This window comes from Taudactylus pleione, unplaced genomic scaffold, assembly GCF_031769625.1.
Source record: "Taudactylus pleione unplaced genomic scaffold, aTauple2 ptg000485l, whole genome shotgun sequence".
In the NCBI taxonomy this organism is placed as follows: domain Eukaryota; kingdom Metazoa; phylum Chordata; class Amphibia; order Anura; family Myobatrachidae; genus Taudactylus; species Taudactylus pleione.
In genome coordinates this window covers 1179749-1207135 of record NW_028284887.1, presented here as the reverse complement: position 1 = coordinate 1207135, position 27387 = coordinate 1179749, and the positions used below count along the sequence as shown (strand labels likewise).

General features: G+C 44.2%; 1 protein-coding gene across 4 annotated transcripts in view; it reads right to left on the bottom strand.

Annotated features, from left to right (window-relative positions):
- Positions 1 to 27387, bottom strand: part of SGSM2 (small G protein signaling modulator 2) — a 483760-nt gene that overhangs the window by 165623 nt on the left and 290750 nt on the right. For all 4 annotated transcript variants that reach the window (XM_088449453.1, XM_088449451.1, XM_088449450.1 and 1 more), the window contains exon 3: positions 16794 to 16956. In XM_088449453.1, the coding sequence (XP_088305579.1) occupies positions 16794 to 16956 (163 nt within the window). The remainder of the gene's footprint in view (positions 1 to 16793; positions 16957 to 27387) is intronic.

Here is a 27387-nt window from a genome sequence, read left to right as displayed (position 1 = left end):
GGGGGGCTAGGTTTAGGCTGCGAGGAGGGAGGGTTAGAGTTAGTATACTTACCTGGTTGTGTCGGGATTGTAACCCAGTCAGGATACTGACATTGGAATCCTGAGCACCGGCATCCTGTACCCAACCCCATTGACCAGCACATAGATAGGTATTCCTACAGAATGCTGCTAAATGCCATCTTCTAAAAAATAGATACACACAACATACACTTGCCTACTCCAATGGAATTTCTGGGAGACTCCTACATTTTGGGGGAGTTCTCTCATCTCCCAGAAGAGTGTACAGTCCTCCTGCAGCTGCCACTTTTCCAATGAAGTGAACAAGTCGTTGGACACATTGACGTAATTCGCTTTGAATCTCATCATCATGGCCCCACAGCCAGAAATCGCAGCAAAACATTGAGGGGGTAGGACCACAATGATACAAGTTGCAGCTCCACATCCTTACAACGCCCACCTGGACATGCCTCTCCATGCACCTCCTGTATCTCATCCTGACAGAGTTGGCCAGCAGATACACGATGGTGCTAAATAATGGACCATCAGAAAAAAAACACATTAAAGAGTAGTCATGTAGTGCCACTGAGCCAGGGACGGACTAGGGCTGTATATCAGCCCTGGCAGTCCGCCCTGCACTGAGCTGCTGGCACCACTACAGACACTTTCTTGGTACCATTTCAAGTGAGAATGGAAATCAATTTCAGTAAATGGTACTTAGACAACTGTCTAAACACCCAGTTACATGTTTCCATCTGCAAGTGGAGCTGTGACTGAGATGACCCTCAATTGCCCATAGCTGCGTGGACATGACAACGGAGCTTGCGCAGTGCTAAGAAATGCAGGAGCCGTTATTCTGCAATTCTGAATTGGCCCAGAATGTCTTATTTACTAAAAAGACTGATGATGTCAGGAACGTTCATTCTGCATATGTCTTGGTGACATCCACAGGATTCTTCTCAAGTGGCTCAACATGTAAACTGAAATCTACATTTTATAAGCATGAAAGGTACCATAGCCCCCTTTATCTAAAGGTTATTTAAAGACATCTGTTACACATACCTGAGCTGCTAAAATAGACATAGAGATATACAACAATTAAACTGTCTTATTTCATAATTAAAACAAATGCCAAAAAAATATTTTCAATACAGCCTTCACCCCCACATCTAGAAGAAAAGAGAGCTCCCACGCCTGTAATTGTGCAGTTTGGAAGATACTAGGGATGTGCGCCGGACCATTTTTGCCGGATTTGGATTTGGATTTGGTTCTAATTCGTCGTCCGGCTTTGGATTTGGATTTGGATTTGCCAAACTGCGGTGACTGGCTTTGGATTTGGATTTGGATTTGGATTTTTTTACAAAAATTGACAAAAAAAGCTAAAATCACATAAATTGGTCTTTTTTTTCTTCCTAGAGTATTATTAACCTCAATAACATTAATTTCCAGTCAATTTAGACCATATCACAGCTTATAATATTGTTTTCAACATTATTGGCCAAAGGTTGCAGTGAGCTGACTGGTTACTAAACGACACAGACACCACAGTATAAAGCACATCTATGACACATTGCCACACAGCAGTGGCAGAAATGAAAAGTAGTGCACCCACCCAGTGGGGTACGGCCAGCAGAGTCACAGTACTTGTTTACAAAGTGGGCTACGGCCCTAGGAGTCACAGTGCACAATCTTATTAGCATTACACCGCACATAGGGCCTGATTCACATTACACCATAAAGTAGTGTCTCTTATTTATGTTACGACACACAGTAGTGCCCCTTTTACACAATGCCCACAGTAGTGACCCTTTTACACAATGCCCACAGTAGCGGTGTCCCTTACACAATGTCCCCCAGCAGTGGTGCCCCCTATGCAGTCCCCTTAGTAGTACGGTCCACTATGCAGTGCCCCCAGTTGAATGCTCCCCAGTAGTATGCCCCCCATTAGCAGGCCCCCCCAGTAGTATGTCCCCCATTAGCAGGCCCCCCAGTAGTATGCCCCCCATTAGCATGCCACCCAGTAGTATGCCCCCCCAGTAGTATGGCTCCCCCAGTAGTAGGCTGCCCCAGTAGCAGGCCCCCCCAGTAGTAGGCTGCTCCAGTAGTAGCCCCCCCTGTAGTATGGGCCCCCCCCTGTAGTATGGCCCCCCCTGTAGTAGGCCCCCCCAGTAGTATGGCCCCCCCCAGTAGCAGGCCCCTCAGTAGTATGGCCCCCCCAGTAGCAGACCCCCCCCAGTAGTATAGCCCCCCCCCAGTAGCAGGCCCCTCTGTAGTATGGCCCCCCCAGTAGTATAGCCCTGCCCAGTAGCAGACCCCCCCCAGTAGTGCAGACCCCCCCAGTAGTATAGCCCCCCCCCAGTAGCAGGCCCCTCTGTAGTATGGCCCCCCAATAGTGCAGATCCCCCCCAGTAGTATGGCCCCCCCAGTAGCAGACCCCCCCCGTAGTATAGCCCCCCCCCAGTAGCAGGCCCCTCTGTAGTATGGCCCCCCCAGTAGTATTGCCTCCCCCAGTAGCAGCCCCCCCCCAGTAGTGCAGACCCCCCCCCAGTAGTATAGCCCCCCCAGTAGCAGGCCCCTCTGTAGTATGGCCCCCCCCAGTAGTATAGCCCCCCCCCAGTAGCAGACCCCCCCAGTAGTGCAGACCCCCCCCCCAGTAGCGCCCCCGGACCTTTGACAAGTAAAAAAATAAAAAAAATAAAACTTACCTGTATCCCCGCTCCCGCGCCGTCCGCTCTGTCACACGCTGAGGAGGGAGCCGGAAGACGGAGCTCATGTGTGAGCTCCAGCCGGCTCCCTCCGTGCAGCAGCCAATGAGAGTCTGTGTGACTCTCATTGGCTGCTGTAACAAACACACAGCTGCCGCTGGCGGCTGTGTGTCTGTGTCTGTGTAGGGCAGAGCGCTATCACTGCGCTCTGCCCTACACGCGAGGAGACCTGATGTCGGATTCTCTAGTGAGAATCCGACATCAGGCGGCCGCCGTTCGGCCCCGAACGGGGATCCGAGTCAGGCGGTGAACACCCGAACAGGGTTCGGGTGGACTCGGATCCCCAATGTTCGGAGCGGTTCGGATTCCACAGAATCCGAACCGCTCATCTCTAGAAGATACCCACCTCTGCTGATGCTGGAACAGAAACTTCTGCAAGACATCGCAAAGAAAACACAGGACATTGAAAAGTTCTTAACACAGCAGACTGGCCGACTGCTGTGTCTTCTATAATCATCAGCAGTGACAAACATGCTCTGATTTCACTTCTAATCTAGTGGTTGTCAACTCCTGAGAAATCTTTGATACAGTGCCAGCGGGCATAAGTAACTCCTGAAACGCGTCGTGCCAAGCGTGAGTGAGATAGGTCATTGTGGAATACTCACTTAAGCTGCAGTGGTGTAGAACTATGGTATTAAAAGCACTCAGCAATTTAATTAATTAAAAATAATAGCAATCATTAAAAAAAAAAATAGGCACTCTTCTATGCAATGATATTTAAAAGCACATATGATAAACAATATGAAAGGGAAAAAAAATGGAATTTGCATCTCATTAAAAACCACAATCGGGTTTCTGCATGGCATGAATGTTCATTGAGTAATGGTGTTAAGATGTTACATTAAATATTCTTCAGGTCATTTACATAATGAAAAGTGCACTTTCCATCTTATGCAGTGCACTTAACCTCTCTTATCTATTACAGACATGGGAGACAGGAACTCTCAAAAATATTGTAATTTGCATATATATTACGGACAAATTCACTGTAAAACAAATGATAAAGTTCAGCGGAGGAAAAAATTCCAAAGAAATCAATGAATTAGTTTAATTTGGCAAATGGTCGGATATAACATTAGCAATAAATCTTCAACAATATTTCCTTGGCACATAGATGTCTAAAGTATGGGGAAATACATAAGAAGCTAAAAGATTAACATTTATTATTGACACATATTACAGTGATTTGGAATGCTTTTTCCGCAATTTATTATGGAGCAGGCATCCGGACAGGGATGCAGTCAGTAGGCTGCTGACCGCCGGCTTTCCGACAGTAAAATCCTGGCAGAGTACTAATGACAGGCGTCAAAATCCCGGGAGCCCGGCATACCGAACGAAAGTAAGCCAGGTGCGGACAGCCGCGGGGGGGGGGGGAGGATTAGGTTTTAGGGCTCCTGGGGAACTTAGGCACCCCCCCAGGAGGGTTAGGCTAGGGAAAGGGGGTTAGGCATCCCCCGGGGAAACTTAGGTTTTAGCTGCGGGGATGGGGAGGTTAGGTTTAGGCACTTAGTGGGGAGTTATGGTTAGACACTGGGGGGGTTAGGGTTAGGCACCCCTAAGGGAGGATTAGGGGGGGTAGGGTTAGCATTACTCACCTCAATCCGCTGTCGGGATCTTCACCCCTGCCGAGGCCTCCAGCATCGGGATTTGAACCCAGCGGTAATACATACTGATTGCATCAGGACATGGGCTCCAGGAAAAGCCCAACCAGGCAAAAGTTAAAAAGTAATGTGACAGATAATGCTATCACTAAACTTACAGGTTTGTTCGCAGCTTACTATTGTGTGCATGCATCGCCATAAGGAAGAGCATGTGCAAGCGTTAGTTACCAAAGCATTAGCTAATGGGACCATAAATAAATAAATGTGTGCTATTGCAGAAAGCTATGTCAGCTGCTGCTGCCATTGTACAGAGAGGGACAGGACCACCTTCTTAAATAGCCCTGAGTCTAAGCAGTCATTTTTGGAGAATTGACCATATCTTTAAGCTCAAGGAATCCCCTAGTGATTAATGAATAGTTAATCTAAGATATCCATATTCACAAATTACGGTATACTTCTTGTGGTAAAATGTAATAAAAAAAATATATAATAATAATAAATATATATATAAATGGTGAGTGCCGTGGATTAGTGCTTTTTATATATATATATATATATATATATATATATATATGTTCTACAACCAACATTAATTAATTAATTGCTGCTAATCTGATTTCTTCCACCAACTTTTTTAGCTAAAAAACAAATTACATTGATAATCGCATATAATCCATCTATAAAGAATGACAGAAAATATTCTAGAGAAGAAATATAGCAGAAGATTATCCACTAAACTTGCATTTCTACGGTGTGTTTGGGGAAATAAAAATAAAACTTGCGGTAAGTATACATTAAATAGATTAGGAAGAAAGTAAATTAATGTTCCACCAAATAAACTGAAAAGCTTGTAACTTGTAATTTTGAGAATATATGGGGTAAATTTACTGAAGTGAGCTTTTAGAAGTGAAGATGTTGCCCATCGCAACCAATCAGATTCTAGCTATTATCTTCTAGAAGGTGCCAGAGGCGTAACTAGGGCTTTTGGCGCCCAGGGCAAATTGAAAAATGGAGGCCCCCCCCCCACAAAAAAAAATCTATAAACGCATGATAGAAATCTTATATATACATACATAAACTAGTTAATTGCTCTAAAACTGCGTACAGACCTAAATGAAAAAATATATATTTAGAAAAATGCAACTTTAATTGTAACTGGGGCTTTTTTTTACTACTAAAGAAAGGCCTGGGTTTTTTTTTAATAAGTAAAGCATGTTTTTTTTTTTAATAAGCAAGGCCTGAGGCATTTTTATTTTAAGGCAGGTGGCTTTTTACAAATTAAATATACCTGACGGCTAGGCCAAGCCCATGGAAAGTGGGCAGGGATATCTAAGAATGTTACAAGTGCAGGCCCACCATCCTTTTTAACATGGCAGAGAGACAGACAGAGAGGAATTAAGACCCCATGGGGCCTGGGAAAGATAGCAGTCTGGGGTCCCCCTCCTCCAATACATACTGCTGATTACAATTTAATATATATATAATAACATTTTATTTATATATATATATATATATATATATATATATATATTAGAGATGAGCGGTTCGGATTCTGTGGAATCCGAACCGCTCCGAACATTGGGGATCCGAGTCCACCCGAACCCTGTTCGGGTGTTCACCGCCTGACTCGGATCCCCGTTCGGGGCCGAACGGCGGCCGCCTGATGTCGGATTCTCACTAGAGAATCCGACATCAGGTCTCCTCGCGTGTAGGGCAGAGCGCAGTGATAGCGCTCTGCCCTACACAGACACAGACACACAGCCGCCAGCGGCAGCTGTGTGTTTGTTACAGCAGCCAATGAGAGTCACACAGACTCTCATTGGCTGCTGCACGGAGGGAGCCGGCTGGAGCTCACACATGAGCTCCGTCTTCCGGCTCCCTCCTCAGCGTGTGACAGAGCGGACGGCGCGGGAGCGGGGATACAGGTAAGTTTTATTTTTTTTATTTTTTTACTTGTCAAAGGTCCGGGGGCGCTACTGGGGGGGGGGGGTCTGCACTACTGGGGGGGTCTGCTACTGGGGGGGGGCTATACTACTGGGGGGGCCATACTACAGAGGGGCCTGCTACTGGGGGGGCTATACTACTGGGGGGGGTCTGCACTACTGGGGGGGGTCTGCTACTGGGGGAGGCAATACTACTGGGGGGGCCATACTACAGAGGGGCCTGCTACTGGGGGGGCTATACTACTGGGGGGGGTCTGCTACTGGGGGGGCCATACTACTGGGGGGGATCTGCACTATTGGGGGGCCATACTACAGAGGGGCCTGCTACTGGGGGGGGGCTATACTACTGGGGGGGTCTGCACTACTGGGGGGGGTCTGCTACTGGGCAGGGCTATACTACTGGGGGGCCATACTACAGAGGGGCCTGCTACTGGGGGGGGCTATACTACTGGGGGGGGTCTGCTACTGGGGGGGCCATACTACTGAGGGGCCTGCTACTGGGGGGGGCCATACTACAGGGGGGGCCTACTACAGGGGGGGCCATACTACAGGGGGGGCCCATACTACAGGGGGGGCTACTACTGGAGCAGCCTACTACTGGGGGGGCCTGCTACTGGGGGAGCCATACTACTGGGGGAGCCATACTACTGGGGGGGCATACTACTGGGTGGCATGCTAATGGGGGGCATACTACTGGGGGGGCCTGCTAATGGGGGACATACTACTGGGGGGGCCTGCTAATGGGGGGCATACTACTGGGGAGCATTCAACTGGGGGCACTGCATAGTGGACCGTACTACTAAGGGGACTGCATAGGGGGCACCACTGCTGGGGGACATTGTGTAAGGGACACCGCTACTGTGGGCATTGTGTAAAAGGGTCACTACTGTGGGCATTGTGTAAAAGGGGCACTACTGTGTGTCGTAACATAAATAAGAGACACTACTTTATGGTGTAATGTGAATCAGGCCCTATGTGCGGTGTAATGCTAATAAGATTGTGCACTGTGACTCCTAGGGCCGTAGCCCACTTTGTAAACAAGTACTGTGACTCTGCTGGCCGTACCCCACTGGGTGGGTGCACTACTTTTCATTTCTGCCACTGCTGTGTGGCAATGTGTCATAGATGTGCTTTATACTGTGGTGTCTGTGTCGTTGTGCCGCTGCTTTGTCGCTTAGTAACCAGTCAGCTCACTGCAACCTTTGGCCAATAATGTTGAAAACAATATTATAAGCTGTGATATGGTCTAAATTGACTGGAAATTAATGTTATTGAGGTTAATAATACTCTAGGAAGAAAAAAAAGACCAATTTATGTGATTTTAGCTTTTTTTGTCAATTTTTGTAAAAAAATCCAAATCCAAATCCAAATCCAAAGCCAGTCACCGCAGTTTGGCAAATCCAAATCCAAATCCAAAGCCGGACGACGAATTAGAACCAAATCCAAATCCAAATCCGGCAAAAATGGTCCGGCGCACATCCCTAATATATATATATATATATATCTCAACATTTCGGGGACTGCTACCCTATCATAGAACATAGACAAACGTCAATGCAATAAAGACAATGCTGATCCCATTACCGCTAGAGGACGGATCCTTGTCTGGATCTGGGAGACCCGTTCAGTGAGGTGCCTTGGTTGGCGTGTGCTGTATGAAGTATATGGGTGATTAAATTGATTTGGTGTACACTTCATCGCGCTTCCTGGATGGTGACACGCATGGAAGTGCTTTGTTAATACTCAGTGTGGCGCCTTGGTTGGCGCGCGCTGATGATGGAAAGTGTCAGCAGTTGCTTTGGTCAGCATGTATTTCATTGCACTTCGTGGTTGGTGACACGCATGGAAGTGCTGGTTGAATAGACGATAATGACTCATTACTTATAGCAGGCGATCACTGGTTGAGTTCCCTCCCCATGACCAGGTGTCTAACATGGGTAATTGGATTCATGTAAACAGACCTGGATGCTCAGTAATAGTAAGTGTTGATTGGTTGATTAACCTGTTTAGTTTAATTGATGACCATGTATAAGGAAGCTCTGCTAGTCAGTTTAGTATGCTTTTGGTCAGCATGCTGGACGGATGATATAAGGTGACCTGTCAAATCCAATTGAGTCTGCCGGGGATTGCAGGCGCGGAGCACTGATCTGGCCAGCGGCGCCCCCCTCTGCTAGGCCTGCTACAGCGCCCAGGGCACGTGCCCCGCTCGCCCTGCCCTAATTATGGCACTGGAAGGTGCTAATTAAATGTTAAGTAGAATCTGATTGGTTGCTATGGGCAACATCTCCACTTCTAAAAACTCTCACTTTAGTAAATTTACCCTTATGACTTTTCTTTTTCCCAATATTCGGGACTCTCCCAGGTGCCCCAGGAGAGTAGGCATGTACAGTATGCCCCATATCACATCACACTACCAGCTACATGCAGACAACACATTAACCCAGAAACAGGAGCATAAACACATACTCAAAAGCAGAAGTACTATGGCTACATTACACAAGAGCATTATTGATTTGAAGGGATACAGACTACTCTGTGAAAGAATTGTAAATATAGAGAGTCTTATTCTGAAGTGTACGCAGTTCAAACAGCTGAGAAGCATCTGTACTGGACTTTGCTTTGCATTGGGACTTTATCTTCATTCTGGAACACCTGAACCAAGCCCCGGATTTTTTGTTACCATCTGGATACAATACGGTGGTTTTCTGTCACTAACAACGGACTCAGTAACTCCATCCACAAAGGTCCATCCTTACCAAGGGACTACCAGTGTGCAGGACAATTTTTGCTATAGACCCCTTCTATTTTGGATCATAGTGGTAATTATACGAGACTCTTTGACATCATTACTATACAATACCAATGTGACATCAAACAACCAATTCCAGCACTTTAAGAGGCTATACTAGGAAAAACAGGTGTTTTTCTTTTTACTATATGCATATTGTCCCACATACCTATCATATACTGATACTGCTTTTAAACTGATTTATGTATATTATGCTAATATTTGTTTTACCAAAAATGATTATATGATAATCAATCTTATCCATTATTAAATATTTACTGTTCAATCCATTCCATCTTATATATGCATTTTTTATATGTCAAGTTATAGCGCTGTATAACCTTTTTCTTTTAGCCTATTATACTGAGGTTGACTAGCCTCATCAATTACAGCAGCCTTAGAAACATTACCCTATGCAGCGCCTGATATAGAACGATTTGTTCTTTCTTTTGCACAAACAGCTGAGACGCCTACATGTAGCACCTCAGGACAGGTTCCGTCACTGTGCAGATTTTGGGAGTTTTCTAATTTTCAGAGACTTGTTTTGGCTTTTTATTAATTGAATGATTTATTAATTTGTGAGAGTAACGTGACAGTTACTATTTACTATATTAATATATATGCTGCATCAAGTATGCTATTCAAAAAAACAAAATTAAGTTTAAAAAGAGGTCGCTTTGCAAGAGTGACATAAACCTCTATTTTTATTAGGGTGCCAATCTCCTTTAAATGCTACTGTAAGTAAGATTTCAGGTGCTAATTAGCAGAACCATTATATAGCTAACTTGAAATGAGCAGCATTTTCAGTGGCACAAGAGGGAAACAAGCTGGGAAGCAAACAGGCACAGTCACACCTCATGTGTCGTTCTTATTAATATTGGCTGTGATCCCTGTGTTTGTGTGATACTCTTGCTCACAGCTGACAGGATGCTTGAAAAGGCAGTTTTATCATTGCACTGTACGTCAGGAAATATCAGACAACAGCATATAGTATACAAATCACAGTGCCAATTCTACTACCATTAAAAAATTACACTCAGTGGCCGCTTTATTAGGTACACCTTTCTACACTATTTAGACAAAAGTGATTGGACACTGATAGCAAACAGATCAACTAGATTTTAGTGACGTCAGTACTTTGTAGGTACACCACGTGCAGTGATTACTGCAGACGCCCTTTTTGGCAAACTGTCCAAAGTTCCTGGACAACAGCAAGCGGTATGTTTTGCCAATCCGCCTTAAGTACAGTGATAAACTGTCACACTGAAGGAGGTGGAGGCGTCCTAGAACGCATCTGTCGCTCCAATTCATCCCAGAGGTTCTCAATGAGGTTAAGATCTGGACTCTGAGCTGGCCAGTCCATCTGGGTTACCAAATTTTCTGTATACCAGTCCAGCGTTGCCCTGGAAACATTACAGGTAACACCGACATCCTGATAAAAACCGTTGTTTCCGTAGAACTGCAAGTGCATGGGCCTCCCTATAATGTGTTCTTGTCAAAGCCACCACATTAGTGGCCATTTGGAACTCGTCTGCAATGATAAGCATGGTATGCATTTCGCTTGTGTGGGGGTGTCCAATCAATTTTGTCTACATAGTGTAGTATTGGGTAGGAACCTCTCTGCCTCCAGAACAACCTGGATGTTTCATGGCATGGAAACATTATTAATGCTGGATATACACTTTCAGATTAAAAAGTCTGTCAAGCCCATTAATACCAGATGATCATTGCTTAAATGTCACAGCCTTCCTGAGTATTATTGCTGACCATTTGCATTGTGACTAACTATCCTATATGACTACTTCCAGCACGATAATGTGACATACTACACAGCACATGTCATCACAAGCTGGTTCCACAAACATGACAATGATAGAGTATACTCTAGTGGCATCTACAGTTGCCAGATCTCAGTCCAACAGAGCATCTTTGGGTGGTGTTATAGGAGATTCCCAACATTACTGTGCAGCAGAAAAATTTGCAATAATTGCATGATGCTATCATGTCAGCATGAACCAGTACCTCTAAGGAATGTTTCCAGAAACCAATAAGTGCATGCCATGAAGAATTCAGGCTGTTCTAGGGATAAAGGGGGTTCCTAATCAGCACTAAAAAGGTGTACCTAATAAAGTGGTCACTAAGGGGCCTATTTAGAAACAAAATGCAGCAATAGTTTGAAATATACCGCATGTTATCGCTGAATATTTTAAATCTATTACCGCGCTATTTAAATAATATTTGAGTTGCGATAAAGGTCTGTCCCGGAGAAGTGCCTGGAAAACGTCCAGCCCGAGACAGGAGGGGAGTCAGGAAAGACCCGCTGCAGCAGCATCCCTACCTGGGGTAGCACAGGAAGGGACGTTTCAGGGCGATCACACTAGTTTTCAGCAGCCTGAGTGCCGCCTCTTGTGTAGAATGACTGCTACTGCCCAGTGGGAGAGATGAATGGGGTGATAATTAGGCAGACTGCTGGAGCATTGTGCATTTACTATTCATGGAGAGAACTTTAACTATCACTCTACAGTGATGTAAGTGGCCGTTGCTCTGGCTCTAGTTGCTGGGTGCAGCTGGTGAGGTCTCAGGTCTGTGTGACTATACTCTGTCCTCAGTCTTACAGCTCCTCTATTGCTGACAGTTACATTGGGACCCACCAGTGATGGCTCCTATTCCCAACACCAGCCTATTAGAGAGGAAACCTGCCCCCTCCACATCCCCTAACCAGGATATATAATACTGAAGAGTTGGGCAGAATCGGATTGGAACCGATGATGCTAGATTGAGAGCTGGATCGGTTTGAGACCAATGTTGATAAATTGAAGAACTTGATCGGTTTGAGGCCGATGTTGATGAATTGAATAACTTGATCAGTTTGAGACCGATGTTGATGAATTGCAGTACTGGGTCGGTTAGGAACCGATGATGGAAGTATCGGATGGGACAGATGGTTGGAGATATTGGCTGGAACCGATAGAGGTTAATGTTAACAAGTTTATGTGGTAAAACCAGACTGGAATGTAAGAAGGAATAGGAGACTTGATAACCAGACTTGGAACTGAAATGCAATGGACTGGGGGTCTGATTCACTACCGATTGCAACTGCGATTGCAACAGCGATTACGCATGCAGTTCAACTGCGATAGTATGCTTAATTCATTGAGATTGCTATGCCGCCGCAGCACTACATAAGGACGCCCACTTTACCTTACACCAGAGGTTCCCAAACTCGGTTCTCAAGGCACCCTAATAGTCCAGATTTTAAGGATATCCACGCTTGACCAGAGGTGACTTAATTAGTATCTCAGTCAATTTAATTTAACCAACTGTGCTTAACCATGGATATCTCTAAAACCAGAACTGTTGGGGTGCCTTGAGGACCGCTTTTGGGAACCTTTGCCTTACACACATCTGTAATGTTTAGCAAAACTGCGAAAACATCGGTAAAATCGAGTACCATCACAACCTTACGCACAAGCTCTGACCTTACTCAGAAATTGCTAACTTCAGCACACGCTATGTGTGCCATAATGCGTATGGCATTGCAGTGGATTATTTATGCACGCCCATGCAGTGGCGTTCAAACGCACTGGCACACCTGCATTTCCCTGACCACCCCCCCCCCGTCACCACCCACAAATGGCACTTCCTGTCAATCACTCTGCGATGGATCTGTATGATCACTGTGATCGCAGTCCCGATCGCAGTGGCCGGGCCACGCATGCACACTGCGATGCATGCGCAGAATGCAACAATTGACCGATTCCATGCGTATTAGCAACTGCGATACAAGCTGAATCAAGCCCTGGGACCGTTCAGATGCAGAGTACCTGGGAGCTCAGCAAAGAGCTGTAATTTCAGCAGAAGCGACTTTGTACTGGCAAAAGAGGCCAGTCAGGAAATGGAATTTATAATGGAGGATCCCCAGGGACTGGATGCTGTGATCAGTTGAGTGGAGGAAGAGCGTCTGGGACTACATTACGTCTGGGAGCATCTCCAAGATGTTTGGAACAACCTCCCTGCTGAGTTCCTTCAAAAACTGTGTGCAAGTGTACCTAGAAGAATTGATGCTGTTTTGAAGGCAAAGGGTAATCACACCAAATTTTGAATTGATTTAGATTTATCTTCTGTTTATTCACTTTGCATTTTGTTAATTGATAAAAATAAACTATTAACACTTCTATTTTTTAAAGTGTTTATATATAACATAATTGGGTTCACCTGGACAATTTCGTGTTTTACATGAAAACTGACTTTTATTTATCAAATGAGTTGCAAAATGAATAGAACATATAGTCAAGACATTGGCAAGGTTAGAAATAATGATTCTTATTTGAAATTATAATTTTGTCCTTCAATCTTTGCTTTTGTCAAAGAATGAGTCTTTTGCAGCAATTACAGCATTGCAGACCTTTGGCATTCTAGCTGTTAATTTGTTGAGGTAATCTGAAGAAATTTCACCCCACACTTCCTGAAGCACTTCCCACAAGTTGGATTGGCTTGATGGGCAATTCTTGCGTACCATACGGTCAAGCTGCTCCCACAACATCTCAATGAGGTTGAGATCTGGTGACTGCGCTGGCCACTCCATTACAGACAGAATACCAGCTGTCTGCTTCTTACCTAAAAAGTTCTTGCATAATTTGGAGGTGTGCTTTGGGTCATTGTCCTGTTGGAAGAGGAAATTGGCTCCAATCAAGCGCTGTCCACAGGGTATGACATGGCGTTGCAAAATGGAGTGATAGCCTTCCTTATTCAAAATCCCTTTTTTTCCTTGTACAAATCTCCCACTTTACCAGCACCAAAGCAGCCCCAGACCATCACATTACCTCCACAATGCTTGACAGATGGCATCAGGCACTCTTCCAGCATCTTTTCACTTGTTCTGCGTCTCACAAATGTTCTTCTGTGTGATCCAAACACCTCAAACTTCGATTCGTCTGTCCATAACACTTTTTTTCCAATCTTCCTCTGTCCAATGTCTGTGTTCTTTTGCCCATATTAATCTTTTCCTTTTATTGACCAGTCTCAGATATGGCTTTTTCTTTGCCACTCTGCCTAGAAGGCCAGCATCACGGAGTCGCCTACTCACTGTAGACATTGACACTGGTGTTTTGCGGGTACCATTTAATTAAGCTGCCAGTTGAGGACTTGTGAGGCATCTATTTCTCAAACTAGAGACTCTAATGTACTTGTCTTCTTGCACAGTTGTGCACCGGGGCTTTCCACTTCTCTTTCTACTCTGTTAGAGCCTGTTTGTGCTGTTCTCTGAAGGGAGTAGTACACAACGTTGTAGGAAATGTTCCGTTTCTTGGCAATTTATCGCATGCAATAGCTTTCATTTCTAAGAACAAGAATAGACTGTCGAGTTTCACATGAAAGTTCTCTTTTCCTGGCCATTTGGAGAGTATAATCGAACCCACAAATGTGAAGTACCATTAGAACACTGGAGTGATGGTTGCTGGATATGGGCCTCTATACAGCGATGTAGATAGTAGATATTCCTTTAAAAACCAGACGTTTGCAGCTAGTATAGTCATTTACCACATTAACAATGTATAGAGTGTATTTCTGATTAATTTAATCTTATCTTCATTGAAAAATACAGTGCTTTTCTTTCAAAAACAAGGAAATATCTAAGTGACCCCAATCTTTTAAACTGTAGTGTGTGTCTATATATATATATATATATATATATGTGTGTGTGTATATATATATATATATATAAAATATCCACGATCCGGCACTCTTCAAATACAGCAGGAATAACTTTGCTGGGTGCCATCCACAGTCAGACCACCAACGCGAGCTGCTGAAATATTGACATCCAAATAGCGGCACTATGTTGGCTTGACAAAAGCGCTAATAATGGCGCTGAAAAGTTGCTCTAAGAAGGTCTCTGTGTACCAAGTTATTTCAGCCCGGAGTGCTGCTATTTGGATGTATATATATATATATATATATATATATATATATATAGTGTCAAGAACAATGGGAAAATGGTCAGACAGTTAACTAATTAGCAACCTTGATTGCCAGACCACCTCTGAGAGGCTGATAAAAGTGAGTTAGTTTCTTTAGTCTCTCTCACTGCCTGGGGAGCAGGTTGAGGCCTGCAGAGAGAGAGCTGAATGTCTGTACTGTGCTAAATGCTGTTTTGTGAGATGGACACTAGATCCTTTCACCTTAAGAGAGGGAATTGTATGTTAGTTAGAGGTCTATTCATTATGTTAATTATTATTATTAGGTATCCAACTCACTGCGAGCAGCAGCAGTGGATATAAGGCCAACAGAGCAATTCAACATTGACCTGGTGCGGATACAGCTGATTCGAAAAATCAGCTGTGCCCGCGATATCCTTCACTGCTGCTTCCCGTAGCAGTGAAAATTAGCACTGCCGAGTCTGACTGGGTAGTGCTAATGCGCATGTGTGAACGTTGGTTTATGCATGCAAAACCTCTGGCAGAAGGAGCTGGTCTGGGAGTAAACGCCATCTGATGATGGCGCTTGGATGGAAGATGGACATGCTTTTAGCACAGCACCTAAAATCACAATCAATGCTCTCTCCTCCCTCTCCCAGGACTCAATCTGCTCCCCAGGCAGTGAGAGATAGACCAAAGAAACTGACCAACCTCTTATCAGCCTCTCACAGGTGTCTGGCAATCAAGGATGCTAATTAGCTAACTGTCTACCAGACAGAAGCTAGGCACATTGGGCATATACAGTATCTCCCCTTGACAACTTATTTTCTCAGCTTTCTCCTGCCATAAAACTATATAAAAATTGTATTATCTTTTGGAGAAAAGTTTGTAGAAGATAGAATTTCCTCCTTTCCACAATTAGCATAACTGATCATCCCCCATTGAGACCTATGGGGCTGCACCAGTGCGAGAAGAGATAAGAAAACTTGGTGAAATGTGTAATTTTACTGTAGTTTTCTTTCCCATAGATAGGTAGAAGAGAAAAACGCATTTTCTCCATCTAAAATGCTGGAGAAAAGAAGTTTTTATATTTACTAAATAGAGCCCTAAGTGTATATTGCATGTGGATAACTCCAGTACCTGTTGTTTCTGCAGGCCATAGTTTACTATTGCTCCTGACAGTCTCTGCTACACTAGCCCAATGACTTCTTATTGCCAAACCAGCAAGATGTGGAGTTGTGTTTATAATACAAATTCATCACACAATTAGGCTGACCTGTTACTTCCCTCCAATTGACAATTTTCTTGCAGTCTGTAAATTACAGTTGATTATGATCTATGTTTCAGAGCCTCGTTTCATTATTACTTGTATTTTAGGTTGACAGTTTGATATATAGTCTAAACTGGAAGGCACAGCTGTTTCATCTAGTTTATATCAAAATATATTGCTCTAAAAGTTTATCAAGACACAGAAAGAATAGGTTACAGACAGTGCATATGACCAAGGCACACAAATGACACAAATCATAGGAAGTACAGAGGAATTAGAGTAGCCAAACATGGTGGTAATATCACATTCAATCTACTATATACTACAATATCTATATATATATATATAGAGAGAGAGAGAGAGAGAGAGAGAGAGAGAGAGAGAGAGAGAGAGAGAGAGAGAGAGAGAGAGAGAATGAATGAGGGAGAGATTGAGAGAGACCCCTGCAAATCTTGCTTTTGTCTCTGATAAACATGTGTCTACTTCTGCGTTTAATACTTTTGATTTTCCTTACCTGCCTTCCACCTGTTGCTGCAGGTCTTGCACTTTCTTGCATATATCAGCAGCAGTGGTGCATGTCTTGGCGACCTTCATGAATAAGGCTGCAACTTTATCACTCCGCAAGAATCCGGCCGCCCTTCTCTTCAGGAGGTGCAGGAGACATGCTTCCACCACACCTGAGAAGTAGAGAAAATGTCATTTGTAAGAGTATGAATTGAGAAGCATCACTACACTCAAATTAGATATTACATTCAAACCTCCCTGCTGAGAACACTGCTGTTTATGCATTAAATTGTGTGCGATGTGCCGCAGGGTTGCCTTAACAGCAGTGTGGGCCCTGGGCAAAGCAATGCACTGGGGCCCCTACCCACCCATTCACGAGAAAAAATTTAAATGGTCAATAAAATTAAACCCACCTGCATGCCCATCAGACCTCCCACACATGCAGAGAGACTCTGTCTGACTGGTCTGAAGCCGGCGTTTGAAGTGAAACTGGAACAGGGGTGAGTACTCGTCTTGGGAGTAGATAGAGTGGGGTAGGTTAGATTAGAATATAGTGCACCGGCGGCCGTCTTATAAAAATATCACAAATTTACCAACTGGCCGCTGCTGCAGGGGGGCGGGTTGATGGGCCCCTACAAGCTTTGGGCTCTTGGGCAACTGCCCAACAAGCCCAATGGAAGAGATGGCCCTGATGTGCCGGCTGAGTACATATCGGCCAGTTACACTAGTGCTGGCACCGCCAGTTTTCCCACGCAATTCTATGGGGTGCAAGGGAAAACTTCCCATGCTGGCGTGTGTAATGTGCCATTCCGGAACAGCATATCGCATTGATGCTGGTGAATTGAATTCCCCTTCTAAAACTAGCAGAATAACTTTGAATTCCACTATTGCACATACAATCCTACTCTCCTGGGAGGTACGGGAGACTCCCAATTTTTCGGGTAGTGTCCCATATCTTAGTAATGTGAATTGGCAGACTACATTTTCAGAAGTACTGGTTTTGCCATGAGGAAATGTTGCTGTCCTGCTGTAGACAATTGCTTCTCAAACTCAGGGGCAGATTCAATTAGCCACGAAAAGCGTTCGCAGGTGCAAACTTTTTGCACAAAACTGAGTATGGTGCAATTCTATTGCCAAAGCTTTCGCATGTGCAAAAATTCCATAGACAAAAACTGGCGAAAAGTTTTCATCATCATCTCAGAGCAGGTGTAAACTGTGCAAAATCCCTATTTTTGGCAAAAAATGTGGGGACTTGGTCCAGAACCCCATGGACACTTTTTTTAATTAGCTTAAATTGGCCAATAATGAAATGACAATTTTGGGGTGAAAAAATAGAAGTAGTGGAAAATAGATTCAAAGTACTGGGTCAGGTATTCTGGGGGGCTGTATGGATGAGGCAGGTGTTTTTAGGATTACAGGTGGCTGCAGCAGGTGTATTTTTTTTTTTTAAAATGCACTTTATAGACACAAAATTATACTAGCACCCATTTTAATGTACCCCCAATCTAACTACAGCAATTATTTTCTCCACAAAATATTGCTTTTTATAATTTTTCAACACTTAAGCAAATATGTATATACAGTAACAGCCATTTGCCACAATTTAAGAACCCTAATACTTTTATTAGGTCCACTAATACACTTCTATATTGATTTCATATGTCAGTTAGGCTTTTAGTGGGGTACAGACTGATTTCCCCAATGTCTCACGTATGTGCAGTACTGCTGTCCCCGGGAAAACGGCGCAGGCGCCATTTTCAAGGAGACCTACGCATGCGCAGTAGATTCTGGCACTAAGCCAGAATCTATTGCACCCGCCGGCTGCTGTGGCACCAGTACAGAGAGGAGTGGGCCCGCACTGAGTCTACCCACAGGCACCCATCTCTCTTAAAACGCCCGTGACCCAGCCGATATGTCGGCCCGGCAGGCCGATATATAGGATCATGTGTACACATCAGAACAAGGTAATGAACAACAAATGATACCTCTTTCCGTCCTTCATTAGCTGCAACGGGGCCGCTTGCAATATCGTCCGGTTGTATGTGCAGCACAGCCGACCGGACGATGTCAAAAACAGCACGGCCAACCGGACGATGTCAAAAGCAGCAGCGGGAGCGCGCATATTGGCCGTACACACAGGAGCTCATTCAGACCCGCTCGCTAAGCTGCATACTCTCGCTGCTATCGATGGTTTGCAGTGTGTATGCATTGTGCGCATGCATCACAGTGTGCATGTGCATACCTTAGCGAAAGTTCACAATGCACTCGCTCACTGCGCATAGACAGCCCAGCAGAGTCAGTGACAGGGGAAGCCGTTTGTAGGTGGTAACAAGGGCTGGCCATTATAAATGGGGGAGTGAAGGTGCAAACGCAGCGTGCCTGAGCATCTCAACAACGTTCTAGAGGTGTGCATAACTAAAAGACAGCATCATAGTACACATCACCTGACTTGTTTTTACAATGAAGTGCTCGCACTGCTTGCGGCAGGGTATGGTCAACCTCAAGCGCTGAGATCACATCCGATGTTACCCGATGATGGTTGCATACACTTCCTGGACATGACATGCACAAGTGGGCGTCTTAATACAGGCTGGTGGGTGTCGCTCTCTAAGAAATACTGGGCGTGCTAATGCATTGCTGTGCGATAGTACTGCCTATGCAAAAACATTGTGCGAGTGAATCAGGCCCACCGAGCGATGTGGCAGATATGTCGTTCCAATTCGGCCAGAAACGACATATCGTGCTGACATCATCTCAGTGGGTACCCAGCTTAAGAAGCACTGTTTTAGACAACTGATTCACCTTAGGGTGTTGTCAGGAGAGCTTTATAAACTGAAGAAAAACAGCTAAAAGAAAACTGCAGAATATTTGATAACCATCTGGGGTCGATGGCCATCTGTACGTTAACGAGTCTGCAAGGAAAAATGTGGTTAGTGTAATCGTTAGCATTTTTATAGCTGGAAACACAGTAATGTCTAAATCACCTCTTACTTCTCTTTTGAGGTTTGATTCCAACCAGTGCGCAATGCCACTGTTCACGGAGCTGATTGATTTTTATGCTACTGCGCATGCAAGAAAATCTCTAAAATCTCATAGTTACACTATGTGTACCCCCAGTGTCGCAGTTGCGTTTGCGACGCACAGCTTCAGTGGCTATTTACCATAGAGGGTGTGTCACACAACTGATCGCATACTTGATATGCTTAATGGCTCACACTGGAGGCCATACACTGATGGCGAATCTGCACTTAGCAAAGGGCAAGTGCACCTAGCAAGTGGGCAGAATGCGGGAGAAGTGCCTACCCTTCCGGGGATGCGGAATCGGGAGCCTCCCGCAAAAACCGGGAGAGTAGTGTAGTAGCTGGATTATTAGCTGAGACAAGATCAGTTTAAAATTGAATCACAGCGACACCATCTTGCGACTGGCCGCAAGACGCCAACTTGGAAATGAGATCGCAAGACGCCATTTTTTGCGAATGGCCGTCTAAGCGCCATTTTAGATAAACTCACACTTTAGTACATGTGGCGATATTACTATTAGCATCATGCGATTGCATCTGTGACCATCGCCATAAGTTACGGCGATTCATCAAAAGCCCTTTCATGACTTTACGTAGTTTGGGTGCTCTGGATAAAGTGTATATTATTATAATTCCCCTAAAGGATATATTTCAGAAATGGCTGTATAGTATGTCAAAATTGGATTGCATTAGCTAAACAGAGCAAATGGCCACGTGACAACTAGCCTGTGTAGACAAGCTTCCTGGACATAATGTCTGCTCTCACTCCAGGTAGCCCTGCTCGAATACAGCAAGAGGGTCGTTTGTAGCACCTTACATTAGTAGACTTCCTGCAATAAAATACCTTCAAAGCCAAGAGTGTTATCTGAGGTTTGGGTCTTGTAGCTGTGCTAATTTGCATTTACACAAGAACCTGGGAGAACAAAGGACTGTACTTTTGAGCCTGGGAAGGGTGGGGGCTGCTGAGAGAGGGGGGCGTGTGGAACTATAAGGCTCAGCATTCCACACTGCTAGGTGTTCACTTAGTTTAAGTGAGATTTAAGTGCACCATTTCTCATACACACATTAATACGCACAATTGCGCTGGTAACTAATTGCATATTAGCGAATGCATAAGATCCTGTATGAAAACGCTGTTTATTAGCTTCATGCGCACGCATCTGCCCCAAGATAACTAGCGTCTTTACATCACACCCCGCATTCTTACACATTACATATTCACATAAAAGGTTTAATAAGCTTTAAAGTATAAGATTTAAGTTTGTTCATTTAGCATAAATGCTGTGAAATAAAGATTATTTGGTAACTAAGGTTTTATACATGATAAGTAAGCCGTGATTGGTATTGTACTGATGCGTACTCTTTCAACAGTATTCCGGTACCATCGGTGTGGAGATCGCATCATGCATTCTCAACTTATGGACCGCAAAGACTTCAAGCAACAAAATTTACATTATATGAACAACTGTTAGGATGTTGTATGGGGCAGGAAACCAGAGACCCCCAGTTGTTAGAGGCTGGGTTGTGTCTATTTGAATCAACCTGTTAAATGCCTTGTAACATATGCCCTCTACGTTGGGACCAATGGTATTAGCAACAAACTTCTCTATTGTGTTTATTTCTGGGGGGTATAAATATGTGCTCTGACCCTGGGTTCCTAGTCTTTGTGCTGAATGCTGATTGACGAGGGGTTTCTTGCTGATGCCTAACATCTGGACCAGAGAGCGCTGTGTATGTATAATTGTACATGGGTCTGTATAATCTCTTTGCGCTAAGATTATATGCGGATCATAGCGTGTAACTGCTGTACTTTTACTTGAATAATACTTTGTGCTTTGGAACCACATGTTTTAAGTCTGGTGTCTTTATTTACTGGATGAATGCGTACGCAAATTAGCGTCATCCTTAGAGGTTTATAGGAAGGATATTAGAAGGTATAGGCAGGGGTATATAGAGGTTCAAAGGCAGAATCCTTAGTAGGCATGTATGACTATGGGTACACATCAGAACAAAGTAATGAACAACACTTCATGAATATAACGAAGCAGAGAAAAGCCCTGTTTTCAGTTAAACATGACTTTTCACTACTTCATGAATAGACCCCTATGTCTGACTGACAGGGAACTGCCTTGCATACTATCACAGTGGCAGAGTGGTCATCATTGCTGGCTTGCAGTGCTGGGATCAGGGCTGACTAGAACTCATCCGAGAACAGGGGAGTGTGGCCAAATACAAGCGGCAAGGCCACACCCCTCCAGGAAAATGTTCCCCTCAGCAACACTGCAAAGAGGATCATGAGTCTGATTCCCAATCAGGGCCTATGTATGTGGAGTTGGTATGTTCTGCCTGTGTTTTCTCCTAGTACCACTCTCCAAAAAGACTCTGTTAGGCAAACAGCAGGCAATGATTTTTTTTTTTTTTTAATTATAATAAGTTAAAATACAGTTTCCAATTAGATTTGGGCAAGGCCATCTGTACACGTCACTGTGGTAATTGTTTGTGTCCTAATCCCCTCAATGTACATTGCTGTGTAATACATCAGCAGTTAAAAACAAATATATAATAAATAATACATATATTATTAGTCAGCTGGCTGTTTACTCAGCAGGGTTTGGATATATTGCTGTCGTATATCACATTCTGGCATACAAGTGGTATTTATTTGTTTGTCTGTATTGATTGTAACTCACGTCGAATTTGATTTAATACTCAGCAGAATTGTTATTGCATTAATCTTTCAGCACTGGGCATAAACTGCATTACTGTATATCTGTTCTAATGCCAAATGCATTCTCATTAAATTGTGCTACACTTAATACAAGCTGGTGCTTTGCCTTCTTGTTGGTGACCATGTGAGCTGTTCTGTACATGTGTTGTCTGTATAAAATGCAAATGGAAGAAACAAAAAGTGGCTGCGATTATTAGTTAACTGCATACTTACCAACTTGGTGCCCCCTCCTCCAGGTCGGCAGAGGGGGCATGGCATCCTGGAAGGTGGGTGGTGAAGGGGTTGTAACGGCACCATCATGTCATAGCCCCTGCTATATAGTGCCAAGAAAACAGGAAGTGCATTGCGGTGGGGCTGGGCTACGTTGATGTGATTCACCACGAATCATGTCATCAAGCCCCCCTGGACTGCCCACTTTTGCTCTTTAAGGAAGCAGGGCTGTTTCGAGTGGGTGGAGGGGGACCGCGGTGGGGTGGAGGAGGAGGGTGGGGAGACTTGCCTACTTTTCTGGGAGTGCCACCCGATTTTCAGGAGCCTCCCAGCCATTCCAGGAGAGTAGGCAGGTATGGTTAACTGTGCCCAGGTCATTACTGAAACACTGCTGCATACCATCAAATAGAAAACAACCATGTTTATTTGTTTACACTTTTAGTTACTTTCAGTCACATTCCTATATTCTCTCTCCCTCTCTCTCTCCCCTCCCCCCACCCCCCGGTTTAGGGGTCTGCCTGTTCGTTTGGGTTAATCTCTTCAACCACTGGACGGATTTTGATGGGTTTTTCACTATTCTATACAGTATCTAGGTGTATGAACTATTCATCAATGACAAAATGGAGCCATGCAGTGACAATTTTAGTGAAGCAAAGTCACAGAAAAAATAACTTGCACCAAGCTGCTATATAGGAGCTGGTTACAGTGCTCAAACAGCAAGAGACAATCAGAGATAGTATTGTGCCCTGTTGCTTGGCAACATCCTAGAGAAGGGAGAGAGTCAGGGACTGAGCAGGGTCACATCTTAGGCAGACAGGAGGCATAGCTATCAGGAATAAAAAAAAAACATCGGCACACATTCAAATTAATTCCATTTGATGGTAGCAAACATCAGATCCTCACCATCAAATGGTAAAAACATTACCATCAGAACAAAAACACTAATGGTTAGTAACCACTGGATTCCAATGTCCATCCCAACGCTAAACCGGAAGGCGGCCTCTGGCCAACACTCCTCCACCATGAAGTGCTCCCTTTCCAGTGTAATGTTCCCGCTCAGCGACATGTCCTCAGTGAACAGGATGCACCTCCCATGGACGTCAGCGCTGTTCTCGAACAGGAGCACCAGGGCGAGGAAACTCAACAGGAAGCCCAGAAAATACAGGGTACATTGTGCAAAGAGAGTTAATTTCTCATTGCCTTGTTTGGCAGTTGGGGAAGGGTGTACATGGAAGCTGTGGAAATATGCTGAGGTGCCCCAGCCTCGGGGACATGCTGCTGAAAATGCTTACGGTAGCTGCAAAACAAATATTTAATCCATGAACCTCCTGTCCTTCCCAGCAAATCCCAATGGCCGGGCCCCAGCCAGCTGCACTGTGACACTGGAGAGATGCAGGGAGCAGGAGTGAAAAGCAGGGGGTTGTGATTAGAAGCAGGGGACTGTGGTTACATAGCATAGGTCTAAGAAAAAAAGAGAAAAAAGTGGGCGCTACCAATGTGAATCACCAATTATGCTAAAATAGATACCACTCCTGCTGCCCCCACACAGTGGATCTGGAAATCCACCTGATTGCAATAAAGACAAAATAGAGAAAGAAATGGGAGCGCTGACAGTGGCTGCTGATTTCAAACATTTTGAATAATTTTATTGCATATAATACAATCCCAAAAATTATTTAAAACATCAAAAATGAAGAATACAGATGGATTTAATTAATTAGGCTGCTAGTGCCATACTATTAAATGACGGAACCGGTTCCACCATCAAATATTAATTAATATCAATATATAAATTCCTCCAAAGACTAATGCAAAGTATCTTTTTAAAACACACACATATTGGAATAGAACGGAGCGTAAATCAAAGTCATTAGTCACAGCCTGCCAGCATAGGTTAATTGCTGTTAGTATTTATATCCACTTTTACCCGATTAGTAAAGGGTTAATGAGTGTGGAAAAAACAGCACAGCTTATTCAGCGCAGATTAGAGTGTTAGTATTGCAGCGTTAATGTTGCAGTAGAAATTAGGTAATTCCTATAATAAGTACATTGCCATCCAACCATTTAGGTAGAAAAACACAGTATATTGTGGCAGTTAACCTCTACCCCAATCCCAGGGGGAGGATACTCGTGCAATGATCGCCTGCTCACAAGTTTAGAACAGTATCAGCCAAAAGTTTTACCACTTTGTGCACCATGTGGTCCGGAGACGCTTGTGTCCTCAGGCAGAGGGACCTCTACTCCTGAATCCTGGCACTTGTAATCGCTCACGGTGAACCAATAGGCTGTATAAACAAGCTGCTACACGCTGCTGCACGCTGGCTGGTGACCGCTCCATCACTACCGTGGTGAACTTCCGGCTTCCGGTGTGCGTACCACCTGCGTTCCACGAGTCCCTTGACGCGTTTCTCCGCTCAATGACACGGCGGTTTCATCAGAGGATGGCTCTAGACTCGTTGGTGCTCCGTTATATCCCTCTCAGAATGTCCGGATTGATTTTCCAATATGTGTGTGTTTTAAAAAGATACTTTACATTAGTCTTTGGAGGAATTTATATATTGATATTAATTAATATTTTATGGTGGAACCGGTTCCGTGCTTTAATAGTATGGCACTAGCAGCCTAATTAAATCTATCTGTATTCTTCATTTTTGATATTTTAAATATTTTTTGGGATTGTATTATATGCAATAAAATGATTAAAAAATTTTTAAATCAGCAGCCACTGTCAGCGCTCCCATTTCTTTCTCTATTTTGTCTACATAGCATAGGTTGTTATGAGATGCTTGATTAAATTGCTCCCGTGCAAAGCTGGGGCGGGTTGCTATTCATTTTATAATTGGGAGAAGAGAATGCTGTAAAATTTATGAATAAATTAGAGATGCGCGTGGACCCCTGTGTTTTGGTTTTGGCTCTAATTCATCATCGTGTCCTAGCTTTGGATTCGGTTTTGGTTCAGTTTTGGATTCCTTAAAAAAAATCGAATAAAAAAATCGATAAAAATTTATAAGAAAAAAAAAAAATCGATAAAATATCTAAATTCATGCAATTTGGACCTTCTTATATTCAATCCAAAACCCGAGTTCAGTTTACAAATCAGAGTTTCGTACTGACTCTGGGCCTGATTCAGAGCCTGACGCTCTTGAAGAGCGCTCGCTCTGAATGAGGGCGTTTCTTTTTTTTTTTTAGTTGCGGCCTCCTGGCCGCTCGCTAAGCTGTGGGTGACCACCCACAGCTTTTGCGGGTTGCCAGGTGATGGTCATGACCATCGCAACTTGCGACGAGACCCTTGTGGTAGGGTCTCCTCTGTCGCAAGCCCCAGAGAGCTTCCTGCTCTAACAGGGCAGGAAGCTCTCCACTGACATCACTGGTGATGTCAGTGGTGCCTCCCTCAAACGCCTCCATTTGTGTAGCCACCCCCACCACCACCACGCCCCGCCTACAAAACGGGGAGAGCTGTCGATCTACATCGACAGCCGCCCCTTTTGTAGTGAGTCCCGGAGCGAGAGAATTTCTCTCTCGCTCCGGGGCTTGCACATGCGCGTGGCACGCGTCGCGCGTGCACAGTACCACACCATTGACCCGCTTGCAAGCACCATGTGCTCGCAAGCAGGTCTGAATCAGGCTCACTGTTCGACTGGGAACCCCAAAGTGATTCCAAACTGGGACTCAATTCGACTCAGAACCCTCTAAGTTCGGGTATGTTCGTATTTCAGGAAAACCAAACCGTACATCTCTAATATTTGATTTATCAGATTATCGACCTATTTATCATTCTGGTATTATCAATTTTTTTCTTTTGCAGCTTGATCTGCTGAACTTTTAGGTGTATATTTACTAAAGTGCGGGTTTTTAGAAGTGGAGAAGTTGCCCATAGCAACCAATCAGATTCTACATAACATTTATCTAGCTCCTTTGGGAAGATAATAGCGAGAATCTGATTGGTTGCTATGGGCAACATCTCCACTTCTAGAAACCCGCACTTTAGTTAATATAACCCTTAGCATCATGGCAAAGCTGTAATGCAGGAGAGATCATTGTTATTGCCTACGCTAATTAAGTACCGATAGAACACAGCCATTCCCATGAATGAGAACAATGATGTAGCTCTATTTACTAAACTCCTAAAAATATTTGTTTTTGCGAAAATGACACCCAGTAACTAACACTGGGGCCTATTCATCAACACTAAAATAACGTTTTTAAGGACATTTTCCTTAATTAACATTATTTTAGTATACATGAAGATACTTAACACAGGAGATGTTACTGATATCTCCTTGCTAAGTCCCCCTGCGTTAATTTCCACAGTCCCCATACAATAGTATGGGGATATGGAAATTAGACTATTCATCAAATTCCGTAAATGATGTATTTTCGGAATTTGATGCTGTTACCATACGCCACTGTGAGGTGGCGTATAGTAGGTAACACATACCTGCTTTCCGCTCCCGGCCACCCGGGAAAGGCAGGCAATCTTCCCAGCGGCCACCGACCCCCACCTCCCCCCCCCCCTCCCCGCAGTAACAAGAGAAACCCCCACAGTGCTGGGGTGGTTGTGATACGTTTCACGTTTAAGCGCGTCATTTTGGCCCCACCCCCTGCTTCACAATGCCAGAATCTCTGCATGTCGGCAACCCTGGGTA